Raw genomic sequence first — 21,141 nt, 5'->3', positions numbered from 1 at the left:
TAGGAAGGACTACAGATGATCAACCCCATAGGAAGGACTACAGATGATCAACCCCATAGGAAGGACTACAGATGATCAACCCCATAGGAAGGACTACAGATGATCAACCCCATAGGAAGGACTACAGATGATCCGATTCCATAGGAAGGACTACAGATGATCAACCCCATAGGAAGGACTACAGATGATCCGATTCCATAGGAAGGACTACAGATGATCAACCCCATAGGAAGGACTACAGATGATCAACCCCATAGGAAGGACTACAGATGATCAACCCCATAGGAAGGACTACAGATGATCAACCCCATAGGAAGGACTACAGATGATCCGATTCCATAGGAAGGACCACAGTTGATCCGATTCCATTTAGCATAAATGAGATCCGATGGTTACGGGTGCAATGCTACCCTGATCTACTGACTAACACGTGATACAAACACATCAAGCTCTGAACTAAGGATGTCCCAAATGCCACCCTATTCCCTATATAGTACTTTAGACCAGAGCCCTATATAGTGCACTACTTTAGACCTGAGCCGTATTCCCTATATAATGCACTACTTTAGACCAGGGCCCATAGTGTGCGCTATGTAGGGAATAGGGTGTAATTTGGGTCACACAATATACAAGTTAGTGGTCCAAGCTAAACCATCACGTTTACAGCTTCACACATTCCTGGAACACTGAAGCACAGTGAAGCAATGCAGAGAACATAGAATTACATAAAACAATGTGAACTACAGGAGCTGTATGGCAGAGATATAACCACATTCCCATCCCACCACTCCGGTGTCACACAAAAGAAGCTCTGCTATATTTTTAGTGCCAATTGCCATTTTATACTACAGTGTATTTCCTACATATCCATGGCTGGAAATGGGAGCTGTGTGTTTGTGGTTAGCTATCACTGCTGCCCTGTAAAGCCATCAGATCACTGAAGGAGAGATAGAAGCCTGATAGACATCTTTCTCTCTCTCTCGCTCTAGCTCCCGCTTTCTGTCTCTCTGTCTCTGTCTCTGTCTTTTTCTCTCTCTCTCTCTCTCTCTCTCTCTCTCTCTCTCTCTCTCTCTCTCTCTCTCTCTCTCTCTCTCTCTCTCTCTCTCTGTCTCTCTGTCTCTCTGTCTTTCTCTCTCTCTCTCTCTCACTCTCTCTCTCTCTCTCTCTCTCTCTCTCTCTCTCTCTCTCTCTCTCTCTGTCTTTTTCTCTCTCGCTCTAGCTCCCGCTCTCTGTCTCTCTCTCTCTCTCTCTCTCTCTTTATCTCTCTGTGACTCCTCTCTCCCTCTCCCCCTCTCTCTCTTTATATACATATATCTCTCTCTGTTTCTGTCTCTCTATCTTTCTCAATTTTCGCCCTCTCCCTTCATCTCTCCCCCTCTCCCTCCTGCTGTGTCTGATGCAGACTCCGATACAGTCAGAGAAAAAGGACTAGGCTGGACAACACATTTCACTTAAGTCATATAGCTACCTAGAACTGGGTCCCTGCTAATGCTCTCTTTCTCTCTCTTTCATTTCCCGTCTTTACTCGGTTTCTCTCTTTCTCTCCAAAGCATCTAATTTCTCTTGTTATTTCTAGCCCTCCTCTTTCCCTCCTCCTCTTTCCTCCCTCCTCTTTTCCTCCCTCCTCTCATCCCTGTTCTTTTATCCTATCACTCTTTCTCTCCCTTTCCCTTCTCTCTTTGTGTTTAATCTCCATGAACCATCAGCCCACTTTCCATTGGCTGTGGTCCCATATTGCTTTTAATCCTGTGCTGGGTTTGTCTGTCTGTGCCTGACACCCATGTCTTTGATATGAACGCTGGGTGAACCCAATCCTGCATGGTGAAAGGTCTTTGATATGAACACAGTGACATAGAATCTCAGGCACTAAGTGGATGGTTCTATGTACATGTTAATCTCTCTCTCTCTCTTTCACCATTTCTCTTCATCTATCACTTTCTAGCTCCCTTCATATACCTCTACCTCATCCTTCATCCCTCCATCTGTCTATCTCCATCGCTCTCTCATCCCCTATTTCCTGTCCCTCCATCTCTCTCCTTCTCTCTCCCTGTCCCTCCATGTCTCCCTCTCTCTCCTTGTTCCTCCATCTCTCTCCTTCTCTCTCCCTGTCCCTCCATGTCTCCCTCTCTCTCCCTGTCCCTCCATCTCTCTCCTTCTCTCTCCCTGTCCCTCCATGTCTCCCTCTCTCTCCCTGTCCCTCCATCTCTCTCCTTCTCTCTCCCAGTCCCTCCATGTCTCCCTCTCTCTCCTGTCCCTCCATCTCTCTCCTTCGCTCTCCCTGTCCCTCCATCTCTCTCCTTCGCTCTCCCTGTCCCTCCATCTCTCTCCTTCGCTCTCCCTGTCCCTCCATTTCTCTCCTTCGCTCTCCCTGTCCCTCCATCTCTCTCCTTCGCTCTCCCTGTCCCTCCATCTCTCTCCTTCGGTCTCCCTGTCCCTCCATCTCTCTCCTTCGCTCTCCCTGTCCTTCTTTCTCTCTCCCTGTCCCTCCATCTCTCTCAATGTCGCCCTCTCCCTCCCTGTCCCTCCATGTCTACCTCTCTCTCCTTGTCCCTCCATCGCTCTCCTTCTCTCTCCTTGTCCCTCCATGTATCCATCTCTCTCCCTGTCCCTCCATTTCTCTCCCTCCCTGTCCCTCCCTCTCTCCCTGTCCCTCCCTCCCCTTGGCTTGCAATGGTTTCTGTCCGTCAGTTGTGATGTTAAATCGAGGTCTTGACTCTCTGTGGTCACTAAAGAGCCCATTGCACTCATTAGAGTAAGGGTTGTGAACCCTGGTGTCCTGGCTTTAGTCTCATCCTGAGCAACATACTTCCTTGGACACCAAATCCTCCCTAACTTCCAACTGGCTCATTCTACCCCAGCAAGTCTTTCTCGGGTCAATGCTATAATGAGATTGTATTCTTATTCAATTTACTTGAAAAAAAATGAAGGGTTCATTATAATAATGATCTCTCTCCTCTCCTCTCCTCTCCTCTCCTCTCCTCTCCTCTCCTCTCCTCTCCCCTCCCCTCCCTCTCCTCTCCCCTCCTCTCCCCTCCCCTCCCCTCCCCTCCCCTCCCCTCCCCTCCCCTCCCCTCCCCTCCTCTCCTCTCCTCTCCTCTCCCTCTCCCCTCCTCTCCTCTCCTCTCCCTCTCCTCTCCCCTCCTCTCTTCTCTTCTCTCTCTTCTCTCCCCCTCTCCCCTCCCTCTCCCCTCCCCTCCCTCTCCCCTCCCCTCCTCTCCTCTCCCCCCTCCTCTCCTCTCCTCCTCTCCTCTCCTCTCCTCTCCTCTCCTCTCCTCTCTCCCCCCTCTCCCCTCCCCTCCCCTCCCCTCTCCCCTCCCCCTCTCCTCTCCCCTCCCCCTCCCCTCCCCTCCCCTCCCCTCTCCTCTCCCCTCTCCCTCTCCCCCCCTCTCCTCTCCCCTCCCCTCAGGTCCAGGCCCCCCAGCAGATCAGACGGTGGTTATAGAGGAGTTTAGGTTCCTCTCTCAGAAGCTCTTTGTCTCTGTGTCTGTGTTCGCTGGACTGGGGATCTTACTGGGGATAGTGTGTCTCACATTCAACATCTACAACAGCAATGTCAGGTACGCAAAGACCAGTGTGTGTGTGGGAGGGTGGTGGTGACTGTGTGTATGTGAGTGTAAATCATTTGTGTGTGTGTGTGTGTGTGTGTGTGTGTGTGTGTGTGTGTGTGTGTGTGTGTGTGTGTGTGTGTGTGTGTGTGTGTGTGTGCATAGAGCATTTTTTCTATCCCATTTTCTAAAGTGTTTGAATGTGGGAAATACAGTGTTTCAGATAATATAATTTCTCCTAAACCCATCCAAACACCTTGATGAAAAAAACAGCATAGACCAGCATAGGCAGGTGACCAGCCTTCGTTGTGTTTTTGATGGTGACTTGCCTTTATTGTGATTTCACTAGTGACAAGCATTTGATGTGTTTTTGCTGGTAACGAGACCGTAAGGCACTACAGAGGGTAGTGCGGACGGCCCAGTACATCCATCCAGGACCTATATACTAGGCAGTGTCAGAGGAAGGCCCATAAAATTGTCAAAGACTCCAGCCATCCTAGTCATAAACTGTTCTATCTGCTACCGCACGGCAAGCGGTACCGGAGCGCCAAGTCTAGGTCCATTAGGCTCCTTAACAGCTTCTACCCCCAAGCAATAAGACTGCTGAAGAATGAATCAAATGGCCACCCAGACTATTTACATTTACCCCCCTCCTCCATTTGTTTTGTACACTGCTGCTACTCGCTGTTTATTATCTATGCATAGTCACTTCACCTCTACCTACATGTACAAATTACCTCTAACCTGTACCCCCACACTGACTCAGTACCGGTACCCCCTGTATATAGACTCCACATTGACTCTGTACCGGTACCCCTTGTATATAGCCTCCACACTGACTCAGTACCGGTACCCCCTGTATATAGCCTCCACATTGACTCTGTACTGGACCTCCTGTATATAGTCTCCACATTGACTCTGTACCGGTACCCCCTGTATATAGCCTCCACATTGACTCAGTACCGGTACCCCCTGTATATAGCCTCCACATTGACTCTGTACTGGACCTCCTGTATATAGTCTCCACATTGACTCTGTACCGGTACCCCCTGTATATAGCCTCCACATTGACTCTGTACCGGTACCCCCTGTATATAGCCTCCACACTGACTCAGTACCGGTACCCCCTGTATATAGCCTCCACACTGACTCTGTACTGGACCTCCTGTATATAGTCTCCACATTGACTCTGTACGGTAACACCCTGTATATAGCCTCCACATTGACTCTGTACCGGTACCCCCTGTATATAGCCTCCACATTGACTCTGTACCGTAACACCCTGTATATAGCCTCCACATTGACTCAGTACCGGTACCCCCTGTATATAGCCTCCACATTGACTCTGTACCGGTACCCCCTGTATATAGTCTGAACATTGACTCTGTACCGGTACCCCCTGTATATAGCCTCCACATTGACTCTGTACCGTAACACCCTGTATATAGCCTCCACATTGACTCTGTACCGGTAACCCCTGTATATAGTCTCCACATTGACTCGGTACCGGTACCCCCTGTATATAGCCTCCACATTGACTCTGTACAGGTACCCCCTGTATATAGCCTCCACATTGACTCTGTACCGGTACCCCCTGTATATAGCCTCCACATTGACTCTGTACAGGTACCCCCTGTATATAGCCTCCACATTGACTCTGTACTGGTACCCCCTGTGTATAGCCTCCACACTGACTCAGTACCGGTACCCCCCTGTATATAGCCTCCACATTGACTCTGTACTGGTACCCCCTGTATATAGCCTCCACATTGACTCTGTACCGGTACCCCCTGTATATAGCCTCCACATTGACTCTGTACTGGTACCCCCTGTATATAGCCTCCACATTGACTCTGTACCGGTACCCTCTGTATATAGCCTCCACATTGACTCTGTACCGGTACCCCCTGTATATAGTCTCCACATTGACTCTGTACCGGTACCCCCTGTATATAGCCTCCACATTGACTCTGTACCGTAACACCCTGTATATAGCCTCCACATTGACTCTGTACCAGTACCCCTGTATATAGCCTCCACATTGACTCTGTACTGGTACCCCCTGTTTATAGCCTCCACATTGACTCTGTACTGGTACCCCCTGTATATAGCCTCCACACTGACTCTGTACCGGTACCCCCTGTATATAGCCTCCACATTGACTCTGTACTGGTACCCCCTGTTTATAGCCTCCACATTGACTCTGTACTGGTACCCCCTGTATATAGCCTCCACATTGACTCTGTACCGGTACCCCCTGTATATAGCCTCCACATTGACTCTGTACCGGTAACCCCTGTATATAGCCTCCACATTGACTCTGTACTGGTACCCCCTGTATATAGTCTCCACATTGACTCTGTACCAGTACCCCCTGTATATAGCCTCCACATTGACTCTGTACTGGTACCCCCTGTTTATAGCCTCCACATTGACTCTGTACTGGTACCCCCTGTATATAGCCTCCACATTGACTCTGTACCGGTACCCCCTGTATATAGCCTCCACATTGACTCTGTACCGGTAACCCCTGTATATAGCCTCCACATTGACTCTGTACTGGTACCCCCTGTATATAGCCTCCACATTGACTCTGTACTGGTACCCCCTGTTTATAGCCTCCACATTGACTCTGTACTGGTACCCCCTGTTTATAGCCTCCACATTGACTCTGTACCGGTCCCCCCTGTATATAGCCTCCACACTGACTCGGTACCGGTCCCCCCTGTATATAGTCTCCACACTGACTCTGTACCGGTACCCCCTGTATATAGTCTCCACATTGACTCTGTATCGGTACCCCCTGTATATAGCCTCCACATTGACTCTGTACCAGTACCCCCTGTATATAGCCTCCACATTGACTCTGTACCGGTACCCCCTGTATATAGCCTCCACATTGACTCTGTACCGGTACCCCCTGTATATAGCCTCCACATTGACTCTGTACTGGTACCCCCTGTTTATAGCCTCCACATTGACTCTGTACCGGTCCCCCCTGTATATAGCCTCCACACTGACTCGGTACCGGTCCCCCCTGTATATAGTCTCCACACTGACTCTGTACCGGTACCCCCTGTATATAGTCTCCACATTGACTCTGTATCGGTACCCCCTGTATATAGCCTCCACATTGACTCTGTACCAGTACCCCTGTATATAGCCTCCACATTGACTCTGTACTGGTACCCCCTGTTTATAGCCTCCACATTGACTCTGTACCGGTACCCCCTGTATATAGCCTCCACATTGACTCTGTACCGGTACCCTCTGTATATAGCCTCCACATTGACTCTGTACCGGTACCCCCCTGTATATAGCCTCCACATTGACTCTGTACCGGTACCCCCTGTATATAGCCTCCACATTGACTCTGTACCGTAACACCCTGTATATAGCCTCCACATTGACTCTGTACCAGTACCCCTGTATATAGCCTCCACATTGACTCTGTACTGGTACCCCCTGTTTATAGCCTCCACATTGACTCTGTACTGGTACCCCCTGTATATAGCCTCCACACTGACTCTGTACCGGTACCCCCTGTATATAGCCTCCACATTGACTCTGTACTGGTACCCCCTGTTTATAGCCTCCACATTGACTCTGTACTGGTACCCCCTGTATATAGCCTCCACATTGACTCTGTACCGGTACCCCCTGTATATAGCCTCCACATTGACTCTGTACCGGTAACCCCTGTATATAGCCTCCACATTGACTCTGTACTGGTACCCCCTGTATATAGTCTCCACATTGACTCTGTACCAGTACCCCCTGTATATAGCCTCCACATTGACTCTGTACTGGTACCCCCCTGTTTATAGCCTCCACATTGACTCTGTACTGGTACCCCCTGTATATAGCCTCCACATTGACTCTGTACCGGTACCCCCTGTATATAGCCTCCACATTGACTCTGTACCGGTAACCCCTGTATATAGCCTCCACATTGACTCTGTACTGGTACCCCCTGTATATAGCCTCCACATTGACTCTGTACTGGTACCCCCTGTTTATAGCCTCCACATTGACTCTGTACTGGTACCCCCTGTTTATAGCCTCCACATTGACTCTGTACCGGTCCCCCCTGTATATAGCCTCCACACTGACTCGGTACCGGTCCCCCCTGTATATAGTCTCCACACTGACTCTGTACCGGTACCCCCTGTATATAGTCTCCACATTGACTCTGTATCGGTACCCCCTGTATATAGCCTCCACATTGACTCTGTACCAGTACCCCCTGTATATAGCCTCCACATTGACTCTGTACCGGTACCCCCTGTATATAGCCTCCACATTGACTCTGTACCGGTACCCCCCTGTATATAGCCTCCACATTGACTCTGTACTGGTACCCCCTGTTTATAGCCTCCACATTGACTCTGTACGGTCCCCCCTGTATATAGCCTCCACACTGACTCGGTACCGGTCCCCCCTGTATATAGTCTCCACACTGACTCTGTACCGGTACCCCCTGTATATAGTCTCCACATTGACTCTGTATCGGTACCCCTGTATATAGCCTCCACATTGACTCTGTACCGTAATGCCCTGTATATAGCCTCCACATTGACTCTGTACCAGTACCCCTGTATATAGCCTCCACATTGACTCTGTACCAGTACCCCCTGTATATAGTCTCCACATTGACTCTGTACCGGTACCCCTGTATATAGCCTCCACATTGTTATTTTATTGTGTTACTTTTTATATTATATTTTACTTTAGTTTATTTAGTAAATATTTTCTTAACTCTATTTCTTGAACTGCGTTGTTGGTTAAGGGGCTTTGTAAGTCAGCATTTCACGGTAAGGTGATGATACCTGTTATATTCGACGCACGTGACAAATAAAATTTGACTTGAGGTGAGATGACTGGGAATGAAATGATGTGAATAAATGATAGTTAATAAGTGATGAGCAGTAATGGACAGTCACTACCATCATGGGACTGTTATTCACTGTTATATTCTCTGATGTTACAGGATTCAACCCACATAATTCATAGTGCATTTCATGTAACAAAAAAAAAAGTTTTTAAACCTAAAATGGAAAAAAGGTGATTATTTTTTTTAACCGAAACAACCTCAAAAAGCACAAATTGCTCAGCACTACGTTTTATGAAACCTAAACACACTATGTAAATAACATTATAGCAATAGCAATAAGACCAATCAATACATATATTCCATGTTGCTAATTACAAGTAATATCCAGCAGCAATAAGGCCATCCATTGCTTGCTGAAATGAGTCTTCCACCAAAACAAGTCAACACACTGAACAGCCATGTTGGGTCCAAGCATTTCGGTGGTGGATGGGCAGTGCTGGCAATGTCTATCTGATTCAAATACCATCAGGATAGATCAAAAGTGATGCTGTTGAATGACAAAAACCTATCCAACCTAGCCAGTAGATAATGTGTGCTTTGCATACAAGCCGTGCACAACACTGTTTTGTCTAGGGGGCCCGACCTCCGGAGGGACCCCAACGCCCCAAAAACAACACATTTGTTAGAGAGGAACATTTGCAGTTTTATAGCTAACCTCGTTTTATTTTACACATTTTGCCACGAGGCTTAGATAAAACCTTACAGTAATTCCAAAAAACTAAATTCATGGTTTATGACGTGTTTGTTACAGGTCCCAGGATTGAGATTAGGAAAACAAATAATATGTTTCCTGTAAAATAGGAGAAATTATGAGACATGAGAGAGTTGGCTGGTTCTCTCAATAGAATGTTGGGGATACGGGGTAGCAATGAACCCTGAGACGGGATTGCTAGCAAGGCTGGAAATTCAAAACATCAAAAATCTAATAATATCAATTTCTCAAACAATCAACTATTTTACACCATTTAAAAGATAAACATCTCCTTAATCTAACCACATTGTTCGATTTTCAAAGAGGCTTTACGGCAAAAGCATAAAGTTAGATTATGTTAGGACAGTACATAGCCACAAAAGTACAAACATCCATTTTCAATTCAAGGTCAGGCGTCACCAAAAGCAGAAACCAGCTAAAATTATGCACTAACCTTTGACAATCTCCATCAGATGACACTCCTAGGACATTATGTTATACAATACATGCATTTTTTGTTCCATCAAGTTCATATTTATATCCAAAAACAGCATTTTACAGTAGCGGTGAAATTCAGATTTTTTTCTTCTCTGAAATGCTTCCGGTGAACAACGTTACAATTTACAAAATTACTATTCGAAAACATTGGTAAATTATAATATTGTCATTCAAATAATTATAGTTTAACATTTCGTAAATGCTACTGTATTGCCAGATTTCAAAATAACTTTACTGGGAAATCACAAGTTGCAATAAACCGGGTGCTGTGCTAAGAACAATAGGCTAGGCTATATAGGTTAGCATCATCTTGTAACCATGTAATATCAATAATACTATTGTCAATAATCCCTTACCTTTGATTATCTTCATCCATTGGCACTTCCAGGAATCCCAGGTCCACAACAAATGTGGTTTCTTTTGACAAAGTTCATAATTGATGTCCAAATAACTCCAAGTTGTTAGGCTTCGGTGGCTACTAAAAAGTAGCGCGGGGGGGGTGGGAAGTCACGGCGAAAAATTAAAAAAGTTTTAAAAAATAATCTATTTACGTTCGTTCAAACATGTCAAACGTTGTTTAGCATCAATCTTTAGAGCCATTTTTAACGTGAAACATCAGTAATGTTTCAACCCGACCTCTCCTGTGTCTAGAATAACGTTTTTGAAAAATGTCTTGCGTCACATGATTGCGTCACATCATAGACGCTTCAAACAACTTTATAAAGATCGCTGACATCTAGTGGAAGCCGTAGGAGTTGCGAAATGAATCCTTTCTCACTGTGGTATCTATTAAACAATGACTCAAAAAAATTGTACAGCCACAAAATTCTTTTTTTCTCTCAGGTTTTCTCAGGTTTTTGCCTGCCATATGAGTTTTGTTATACTTACAGACACCATTCAAACAGTTTTAGAAAATTCAGAGTGTTTTCTATCCAAATCTGGTAATAATATGCATATCCTAGCTTCTGAGTTGGTGTAGGTGGCAGTTAAAAATGGCACATATTTTTTTCAAAATTCTCAATACTGCCCCCTAGCCCCAACAGGTTTTAATAAACATATTTTTTTCACCGGTCAATTATCTGGTTCATTATAATTTCTTTGTAGAAAAATATAAATACACACATCTCATTATCAATAGAAAAATATCAACATAAAACAATATATACATTAACATCCTATGTTCAGTCCCTTTAACAGCACACACAGTGCCTTCGCTAAGTATTCAGACCCCTGGACTTTTCCACATTTTGTTACGTTACAGCCTTATTCTAAAATGTATTCATTTTTTTCTTTCTCATCAATCTACACACAATACCCTATAATGACAAAGTGAATAATAGTGAAGACATCAAAACTGTGAAATAACACATATGGAATCATGTAGTAACCCCAAAAAAGTGTTAAACAAATCAAAATATATTTTATATTTGAGATTCTTCAAATAGCCACACTTTGCCTTGATGACAGCTTTGCACAGTCTTGGCATTCTCTCAACCAGCTTCACCTGGAATGCTTTTCCAACAGTCTTGAAGGAGTTCCCACATATGCTGAGCACTTGTTGGCTGCTTTTCCTTCACTCTGCGGTCCAACTCATCCCAAACCATCTCAATTGGGTTGAGGTCAGGTGATTGTGGAGGCCAGGCCATCTGACACAGCACTCCATCACTCTCCTTCTTGGTCAAATAGACATTTACATTTACATTTAAGTCATTTAGCAGACGCTCTTATCCAGAGCGACTTACAAATTGGTGCATTCACCTTATGATATCCAGTGGAACAACCACTTTACAATTGTGCATCTAAATCTTTTAAGGGGGGGGGGGGGTTAGAAGGATTACTTTATCCTATCCCAGGTATTCCTTAAAGAGGTGGGGTTTCAGGTGTCTCCGGAAGGTGGTGATTGACTCTGCTGTCCTGGCGTCGTGAGGGAGCTTGTTCCACCATTGGGGTGCCAGAGCAGCGAACAGTTTTGACTGGGCTGAGCGGGAACTGTGCTTCCGCAGAGGTAGGGAGGCGAGCAGGCCAGAGGTGGATGAACGCAGTGCCCTTCTTTGGGTGTAGGGCCTGATCAGAGCCCAGTACGTAAGAAACGTCGGGGAAGAACAAATTCACTACCATGAGATTACATGTAAAAAAAATTAAAATAAAACATTTGTAGGAAATATTTAAATAGGTGAAATTAAATGAAACCGTAATGTATGCTGATGATAATTACATTTACATTTAAGTCATTTAGCAGACGCTGTTATCATAATGTTATGCTACTGCTAACAATGGCATAATATATTCAAAATACTGTGGACTATTGTCTTAACAGTTTCGCTCAATTCATTCTGATCGACCTAGCAATTATGACACACCCCTCTCTATTGTCATTGGTTGCACTAATTGCACTGTTTGTCTACATCACCTGGTTCAAGTATTCATGACATCACCCTGAAGAAGGCACAGTGATGCCGAAATGTTTGTGGTATTTTTTTTACACCATAAATGACTGCGAGGTTATACATATGGAGCATGCTACTCTCTTCGTTTTTATAGCTTTGAGATGGAAGTTAACAATAATTCATTTTGGAAAAATGATATGAATTGTCATATTAGGCATAACAACATTTTTTCTCCCAGTTTATGCTAGGTACATTGTTTGTTTATATAGTAATTATATAAAAGGCAGAAACATTGTTTCCTTGCTAAAAATAAATAAATAAATATATTTTTTTTTTAAATCAGAGAAGTGAGAAGCATAGCAACATTAAGGCAAATTTATAACAGCTGACCCTGTCACGGATCAGTCCGGAACTGTGTCGTTACTAACTCCGCTGCACCTTGGTCATCTTCTCTCCATGACGACAGCTGTGACAGGAACTGTGTCGTTACTAACTCCGCTGCACCTTGGTCATCTTCTCTCCATGACGACAGCTGTGACAGGAACTGTGTCGTTACGCCAACCGGGTCCCCATTCCCACTGATTGTATTTGTATAAATGTGCCCTTTGGTTCACCATTGTCCTGTCGATAATTGTTCCAATGTCCGTTGGTCGTGTGAGTACCTGCGCTCTGTTGTTTTGGCTTTTGTGCCGCGTGTATTGTGCAGATGATTATGGGTCTCGTCCCGTGTGGTATCATTGTGCGCGTGTTTTATTTATTCGAGTTATTCCTCGCTCTTTTGTTTGGGTTTCAACCCTGTGATTTATATATGTGTTTGTTTGGTCTTCATCCCTATGCCTTTACACGGCACGCTGTAATTTGGGTAACTAAAAAGCCCTATTATGCATTCCTGCACCCTGTCTCCCAAATCTTTTATACCAGCGTGGCACGACTCCGTTTTTCCAAAGCCAAATCCGCTCATTGTCAAAATAGAAAATGTTTTCAGTAATTGTTTTCAATATCCAATTTGTTTTTACTGCCTGCATTCAACAAGCTTTGGACGAAGCACTTACACAGGGCCGCCATCGCCAAAGTTAACTCAGAAAGGCTATATTTTAGAAGTGGGCTTGATTTAGTTTTTGTTGTTTTAGTTATTTAAATGTTGTTCATTAGAGCAGGACCCCCCCCCCCCCCCCACACTGGTGAACGATGAACTGAAAACTCAAGAGTCATGATTCTACAAGCCTCTCGTTCACGTTCGCTTTATTGGAGCTATAATTTGTGACAGACTTGTAAAAGTTTACTTTACACAATGTACATTTGTTGATTTTCTAGGCATACAAATACAATTTTTTTCTTGATACAATTGAAACGCGGTCTAGTTGTGGCCGCAACCAGACTAGATTGTGAACAACTCTTGGCGGAATGCATTGCTTGACTTCCGTGAGAGTCATAGGCACAATACCGTTAACGAACTGCAGTCTCCCAAACGATTCGTCCGTCATAACATTCAATAATCAATTCATTGTATTCATTCTTGCACCATGCGATCAGATATCAATTCATGTATTTTTCTTCTCTATGCTACCTGCAGCATGATCAATATATTTTCCTACATGATAGACAGTTGCTGGTGGGAGATCGTCTCTGAAGCCCTGAGCCCGAGGAGCGAGTATTAATCCTGCTGTACAATTCATTGCGGCCAGCAGGTCAAACAAACGACTGAAATGAACGAGTCACTCTGACTCTCGAATCATTTGCGAACTGCACATCACTAGGAATTAACATCACTTTGCAAGCCAGCATAATGTGGTGTGATGCTGGTTTTTCTTTAGCTTATGCTGCTCACCAGTGTCCAAAACACAGCAAAGTCTGGTCACCAGTGTCCAAAACACAGCAAAGGCTGGTCACCAGTGTCCAAAACACAGCAAAGGCCGGTCACCAGAGTCCAAAACACAGCAAAGGCTTGTCACCAGTGTCCAAAACACAGTGAAGGCTGGTCACCAGTGAAAGAAAACACAACAAAGGCTGGTTTGCCAGCAGAACCAGTTAGACCATGCTGGTCAGACCAGTTTGACCAGCTAGACCATGCTGGTCGGCCAGCAGAACCAGTTAGACCATGCTGGTCAGACTAGTTTGACCAGCTAAACCATGCTGGTCGGCCAGCAGAACCAGTTAAACCATGCTGGTCAGACCAGTTTGACCAGCTAAACCATGCTGGTCGGCCAGCAGAACCAGTCAGACCATGCTGGTCAGACCAGTTTGACCAGCTAGACCATGCTGGTCGGCCAGCAGAACCAGTTAGACCATGCTGGTCAGACCAGTTTGACCAGCAAACCATGCTGGTCGGCCAGCAGAACCAGTTAGACCATGCTGGTCAGACCAGTTTGACCAGCTAGACCATGCTGGTCGGCCAGCAGAACCAGTTAGACCATGCTGGTCAGACCTGTTTGACCAGCTAGACCATGCTGGTCGGCCAGCAGAACCAGTTAGACCATGCTGGTCGGCCAGCAGAACCAGTTAGACCATACTGGTCAGACCTGCGTGACCAGCATCCGACCAGCACTGACCTGTCTAGACCAGCATGGACCAACTGGACATTTATACTGGTCTATGCTGGGGGGTTTTATCAGCAGGGCAGAGCTATCCAATATTCCAACTTCTTGACACATCCTGCATATCTGTCATTCAGCATGACTCTTAACAAGGATATTCACATCTCGGTGTGCGAGCTTGACAGTTAAATCCAAAACTTTGTTTGCATTTGTGACAGACAGCTAATATCTTCCTGCACTGTGTGGCAGTCTGGGCTCTCTGCATGCTGAATGCCTCAGAGATAAAGAGGCTGACTGACAGAGGTATTGTGTAGAGGGAGATTGTGTGTGTGTGTGTGTGTCACCATGCATGTGTGTAGAGGGAGATATAGAGCCTGACAGACAGAAATGTGCGCGTGTGTGTGCGTGCGTGCGTGTGTGTGTGGTGTGTGTGCGTGCGTGTGGTGCGTGTGCGTGCGTGTGGTGTGGTGTGTGTGTGTGTATGACAGGTACATCCAGAACTCCCAGCCCTACCTGAACAACATGACGGCAGTGGGGTGTATGATGGCTCTGGCTGCTGTCTTCCCTCTGGGCCTCGACGGACACCACGTACACAGGAAACAGTTCCCCGTTGTCTGCCAGGTACACAGGAAGTACACAGGAAGTGGAGCCATACCACTAAAGCATTGTGGGAGATTTGAGTTTCATAGGTACAGGAAAGCTCTGGGGTGATGTGTTCCCCAAGGTACAGATCTTAACCTTAACCAATAGTAAGGAAAATGTAAAACTGACCCAAGATCAGCATCCGGGGGAAACTTCACACTACATCTACAGCTAACAGGAAGTGGACCCTACCACTGAGGCATTATAGGGATTGAGTTTTATGGTAGAATTCTTGTAGTAGGGTAGTTTAGGTCATTATCAATAAATGCCAAATGAAAATATTGACTTAGACTTTTGAAAATGAATAATTCTTTAATAACTATTATATTTAACACATTAATACATTTGACAATGTATTTTTATTTGTTATACCCCACTAGTTATGTAAGGGCTTTGTTATTGTTTAATAAATGCATAGACAATTAATTATTGATATTTTCTTTCCCCTATTCCACTGCCAGTTCCGTCTGTGGCTGCTTGGCCTGGGCTTCAGCCTGGCGTATGGTTCTATGTTCACTAAGATCTGGTGGGTCCACACCGTGTTCACCAAGAAGGATGACAAGAAGGAGAAGAGGAAGGTAAATAAAAAGGAGAATGACTGGCTAAAGAAAAATATAAAAAAAGGTAAGGAAGTATGGAAGATGAATGAAAAAGAGAAACAAGAGTACCTGCCTGACTAGGAGTCTGCCTGGCTGGGAGGCTGTGAGACTGTGAGGCTGGGAGCCTGTGGAGGCTGGGAGCCTGTGGAGGCTGGGAGGCTGTGGAGGCTGTGGAGGCTGTGAGGCTGTGGAGGCTGTGAGGCTGTGGAGGCTGGGAGCCTGTGGAGGCTGTGGAGGCTGAGTCTGTGAGGCTGTGGAGGCTGGGAGGCTGTGAGTCTGTGAGGCTGTGGAGGCTGGGAGGCTATGGAGGCTGGGAGACTTTCTGCCTGGGAGGCTGGGAGGCATTCTGGCTGGGTGTCAAGAACGTCGTATGAACTGGAAGCATACTCGGACCAACGGGCAGCGTGATCTGGGTTCCACATCTTTATTAGTGAAACGCACAAAACAATAACCAGCAAACGAAACGGGAAGTCCATGGAGTGCTCACAGGCAACTACACATAAACAAGATCCCACAAAACACAGTGGGGAAATGGCTGCCTAAATATGATCCCCAATCAGAGACAACGTTAAACAGCTTCCTCTGATTGGGAACCATACCAGGCCAACATAGAAATAAATAACCCCCCCCCCAGTCACACCCCGACCTAACCAAAATAGAGAATAAAAGACTCTCTATGGTCAGGGCGTGACACTGGGAGACGTGGAGGCTGGGAGGCAGGGGATCCTCGGCGACTGGGAGCCCGTGGAGCCCGTGGAGGCAGTTGAGGCAGGGAGGTGGGGAGGCTAGGGAAGCTGAGAGGCTGAGAGGCTTTCTGGCTGGGAGGCTGTGGAGGTGTGGAGGCAGGGAGGCGTGGAGACACTGGAGGCTCGGAGAATGGGAGACAGTGAAGACAGTGGAGGCTGGAAGACAGTGGAGGCTGAGGAGGCAGGGAGGCTGAGGAGGCAGTGGAGGCTGGGATACGGTTCAAACCCTGAACTACTACTAACTCTACTCCTGGGTTGCGTTCTGAATGGCACCCTATTCCCCATGTAGTGTCCTGGCTGCTCTCTAAAGGGCCAGCTTTTACTTCCTCATCCTCTCAGTCAAGGGTACCTTTTATGAACTGAAAATAATGTATTTCCCAACTTGGCATTATCATTTCACATTTACTCTCTCTCTACTACCGCTCTCTCTCTCTCTCTCTCTCTCTCTCTCTCTCTCTCTCTCTCTCTCTCTCTCTCTCTCTCTCTCTCTCTCTCAGACAGACCAGAGAGCGAGAGAGACAGAGAGCGAGAGAGACAGAGAGCAAGACAGAGAGACAGATGGAGGGAGAAAGAGAGACAGATGGAGGGAGAAAGAGAGAGAGACAGACAGAGAGACAGAAAGAGAGAGAGACAGAGGGAGAAACAGAGAGAGAAATAGAGAGAGACAGAGAGACAGACAGACAGACGGAGGGAGGGAAAAAGAGATAGAGAGAGAGACAGACAGGGAGAGAAAGAGAGAGAGACAGATGGAGAGACAGAGGGAGAAATAGAGAGAGACAGACAGAGAAACAGACAAAGAGACAGAGGGAGAAAGAGAGAAAGACAGACAGAGAGACAAAGGGAGAAAAAGAGAGAGACAGATGGAGAGACAGAGGGAGAAAGAGAGAAAGACAGACAGAGAGACAGATGGAGAGACAGAGGGAGAAAGAGAGAGAGAGACAGACAGAGAGAGACAGACAGACAGAGGGAGAAATAGAGAGACAGAGAGAGAGCGAGACAGACAGAGGGAGAAAGAGAGAGAGACAGAGGGAGAAAGAGAGAGACACAGACAGACAGAGAGACAGAGGGAGAAAGAGAGAGACACAGACAGAGAGACAGAGGGAGAAAGAGAGAGACACAGACAGAGGGAGAAAGAGAGAGAGACAGACAGAGAGACAGAGGGAGAAAGAGAGAGACAGACAGACAGAGAGACCGAGGGAGAAAGAGAGAGACACAGACAGACAGAGAAAGTGAGGACAGTAGAGGATCTTCCATACACCTGGCTCCCCTGGCTCCTCTGGCTCCTCTGGCTCCCCTGGCTCCCCTGGCTCCCCTGGCTCCGCTGGCTCCCCTGGCACCTCTGGCTCCCCTGGCTCCCCTGGCTCCTCTGGCTCCCCTGGCACCTCTGGCTCCGCTGGCTCCCCTGGCACCTCTGGCACCTCTGGCTCCCCTGGCTCTCCTGGCACCTCTGGAAGCTGCAGGGAAAGATAAAGCCCATTACTGAATATATATGACTGCTGTCCTTAGCAGTAGAGTAGTAGTAGAGACCTCCCTGGGGGGATTATATTATGGAAAGATGAAGCCCATTACTGAATATATATGACTACTATCCCTAGCAGTAGAGAAGCTGTAGAGACCTCCCTGGGGGGATTATATTATGGAAAGATAAAGCCCATTACTGAATATATACTGCTCAAAAAAATAAAGGGAACACTTAAACAACACAATGTAACTCCAAGTCAATCACACTTCTGTGAAATCAAACTATCCAGTTAGGAAGCAACACTGATTGACAATAAATTTCACATGCTGTTGTGCAAATGGAATAGACAACAGGTGGAAATTATAGGCAATTAGCAAGACACCCCCAATAAAGGAGTGGTTCTGCAGGTGGGGACCACAGACCACTTCTCAGTTCCTATGCTTCCTGGCTGATGTTTTGGTCACTTTTGAATGCTGGCGGTGCTTTCACTCTAGTGGTAACATGAGACGGAGTCTACAACCCACACAAGTGGCTCATCCAGGATGGCACATCAATGCGAGCTGTGGCAAGAAGGTTTGCTGTGTCTGTCAGCGTAGTGTTCAGAGCATGGAGGCGCTACCAGGAGACAGGCCAGTACATCAGGAGACATGGAGGAGGCCGTAGGAGGGCAACAACCCAGCAGCAGGACCGCTACCTCCGCCTTTGTGCAAGGAGGAGCACTGCCAGAACCCTGCAAAATGACCTCCAGCAGGCCACAAATGTGCATGTGTCTGCTCAAACGGTCAGAAACAGACTCCATGAGGGTGGTATGAGGGCCCGACGTCCACAGGTGGGGGTTGTGCTTACAGCCCAACACCGTGCAGATCGTTTGGCATTTGCCAGAGAACACCAAGATTGGCTAATTCGCCACTGGCGCCCTGTGCTCTTCACAGATGAAAGCAGGTTCACACTGAGCACGTGACAGACGTGACAGAGTCTGGAGACGCCGTGGAGAACGTTCTGCTGCCTGCAACATCCTCCAGCATGACCGGTTTGGCGGTGGGTCAGTCATGGTGTGGGGTGGCATTTCTTTGGGGGACCACACAGCCCTCCATGTGCTCGCCAGAGGTAGCCTGACTGCCATTAGGTACCGAGATGAGATCCTCAGACCCCTTGTGAGACCATATGCTGGTGCGGTTGGCCCTGGGTTCCTCCTAATGCAAGACAATGCTGGACCTCATGTGGCTGGAGTGTGTCAGCAGTTCCTGCAAGAGGAAGGCATTGATGCTATGGACTGGCCCGCCCGTTCCCCAGACCTGAATCCAATTGAGCACATCTGGGACATCATGTCTCGCTCCATCCACCAACGCCACATTGCACCACAGACTGTCCAGGAGTTGGCGGATGCTTTAGTCCAGGTCTGGGAGGAGATCCCTCAGGAGACCATCCTCCACCTCATCAGGAGCATGCCCAGGCGTTGTAGAGAGGTCATACAGGCACGTGGAGGCCACACACACTCCTGAGCCTCATTTTGACTTGTTTTAAGGACATTACATCAAAGTTGGATCAGCCTGTAGTGTGGTTTTCCACTTTAATTTTGAGTGTGACTCCAAATCCAGACCTCCATGGGTTGATAAATTGGAATTCCATTGATTATTTTTGTGTGATTTTGTTGTCAGCACATTCAACTATGTAAAGATAAAAGTATTTAATAAGATTATTTCATTCATTCAGATCTAGGATGTGTTATTTTAGTGTTCCCTTTATTTTTTTGAGCAGTGTATATGACTACTATCCCTAGCAGTAGAGAAGCTGTAGAGACCTCCCTGGGGGGATTATATTATGGAAAGCCATGTTAAAACTGATTGAGTTCACTTTGAGTCACTTGCCTGTGCTGAGACTGTTTTACTCCAGTAGAGCCAGCCAGCCAGCCAGCCAGCCAGCCAGGCAGACAGCCAGCCAGCCAGCCAGCCAGCCAGCGTTTCAGCCATCCATTCAGCCAGCCAGCCATTCACCCAGCAAGCCAGCCATTTAGCAAGCCAGCCATTTAGCCAGTCAGCCAGCAACCAGCCAGCCATTCAGCCAGGCAGACAGCCAGCCAGCCAGCCAGCCATACAGCCAGCCAGCCAGCCATTCAGCCAGCCATTCAGCCAGGCAGCCAGCCAGCCAGCCAGCCATACAGCCAGCCATACAGCCAGCCATTCAGCCAGCCATTCAGCCAGCCAGGCCATCTCAGAGTCTGTGTCCCAAATAGCACCCTATTCCCTATATAGTGCACTACTTTTGGCCAGGGCCAATAGGGTTTCCCACAGGGCTCAGGTCAAAAGTAGTGCACTATGTACAGAGTACAGGGTGCCATATGGGACGTAGGCAGAAGGCTAGAGAGAGAGAGATGTTCTGCCTAGCGCTGCGGACGCCGATTGATGCTCTCTGTTATTGTAATGTTGTGACTTTGAATTCCTTTGTGTCTTTGACGATGTGTGTTCCCTCCCCGTTCAACAACGGCGTTTCCTTTCTTCTTCTCTTTTGGCATTGTGTAAGATAATTATTGTGAAAGGCTTTTGGATGTAAGGAACCTCCTGTAAAGGGATAATATTCTCATGGAAAATTTAGTGTGTGGGATAAATATGTTTTCATTTCAAGTAGATAATAAGTTGAAAATGAATTTTCTTCTCGTGTTAGGTGATCCTCTACGCTAAGTTCCATACATTTACACCGTATCTAGATGTGAGGCACGTTTAAAGATTCAAATCGACTTCTACATTAGTGTTTTCCAATGGTACTGAATGACTGATCATGTTATCTACTAGATAGAAGAATTACTGATACAGTACATCGTGTTATTTACTAGATAAAATTATGACTCATACATGCTTTGCTTTATCTTGGCCAGGTCGCAGTTGTAAATGACAACTTGTTCTTAACTAGCCTACCCGGTTAAATAAAGGTGAAATCAAAATAATAAATAAAATAATCCTGTCACCTTCTTCGGGATCGGTGTCCCTTCCAAGGGACGCTTGAGCTAAAGTAGGCTAATGTGATTAGCATGAGGTTGTAAGTAACAAACAAAAACTCCCAGGACATTTCTGATATTGGCACAAAGCTTCAATTTTTGTCAATCTAACTGCACTGTCCAATTTACATTAGCTATTACAGTGAAATAA

General features: G+C 46.5%; 1 protein-coding gene across 1 annotated transcript in view; it reads left to right on the top strand.

Annotated features, from left to right (window-relative positions):
- LOC115175312 (gamma-aminobutyric acid type B receptor subunit 1) overlaps positions 1-21,141 on the top strand; it is a gene marked incomplete in the record, with an annotated part of 211,185 nt that overhangs the window by 176,542 nt on the left and 13,502 nt on the right. The window contains 3 exon segments of the mRNA XM_029734486.1: positions 3,407-3,557; positions 15,038-15,170; positions 15,653-15,759. Of these exon segments, the coding sequence (XP_029590346.1) occupies positions 3,407-3,557; positions 15,038-15,170; positions 15,653-15,759 (391 nt within the window).

The sequence above is a fragment of the Salmo trutta genome, chromosome 36 (genome assembly GCF_901001165.1).
Source record: "Salmo trutta chromosome 36, fSalTru1.1, whole genome shotgun sequence".
NCBI lineage: Eukaryota > Metazoa > Chordata > Actinopteri > Salmoniformes > Salmonidae > Salmo > Salmo trutta.
Note: the sequence above shows the minus strand (reverse complement) of the source record. Positions and strands in the feature narration are given on the sequence as shown.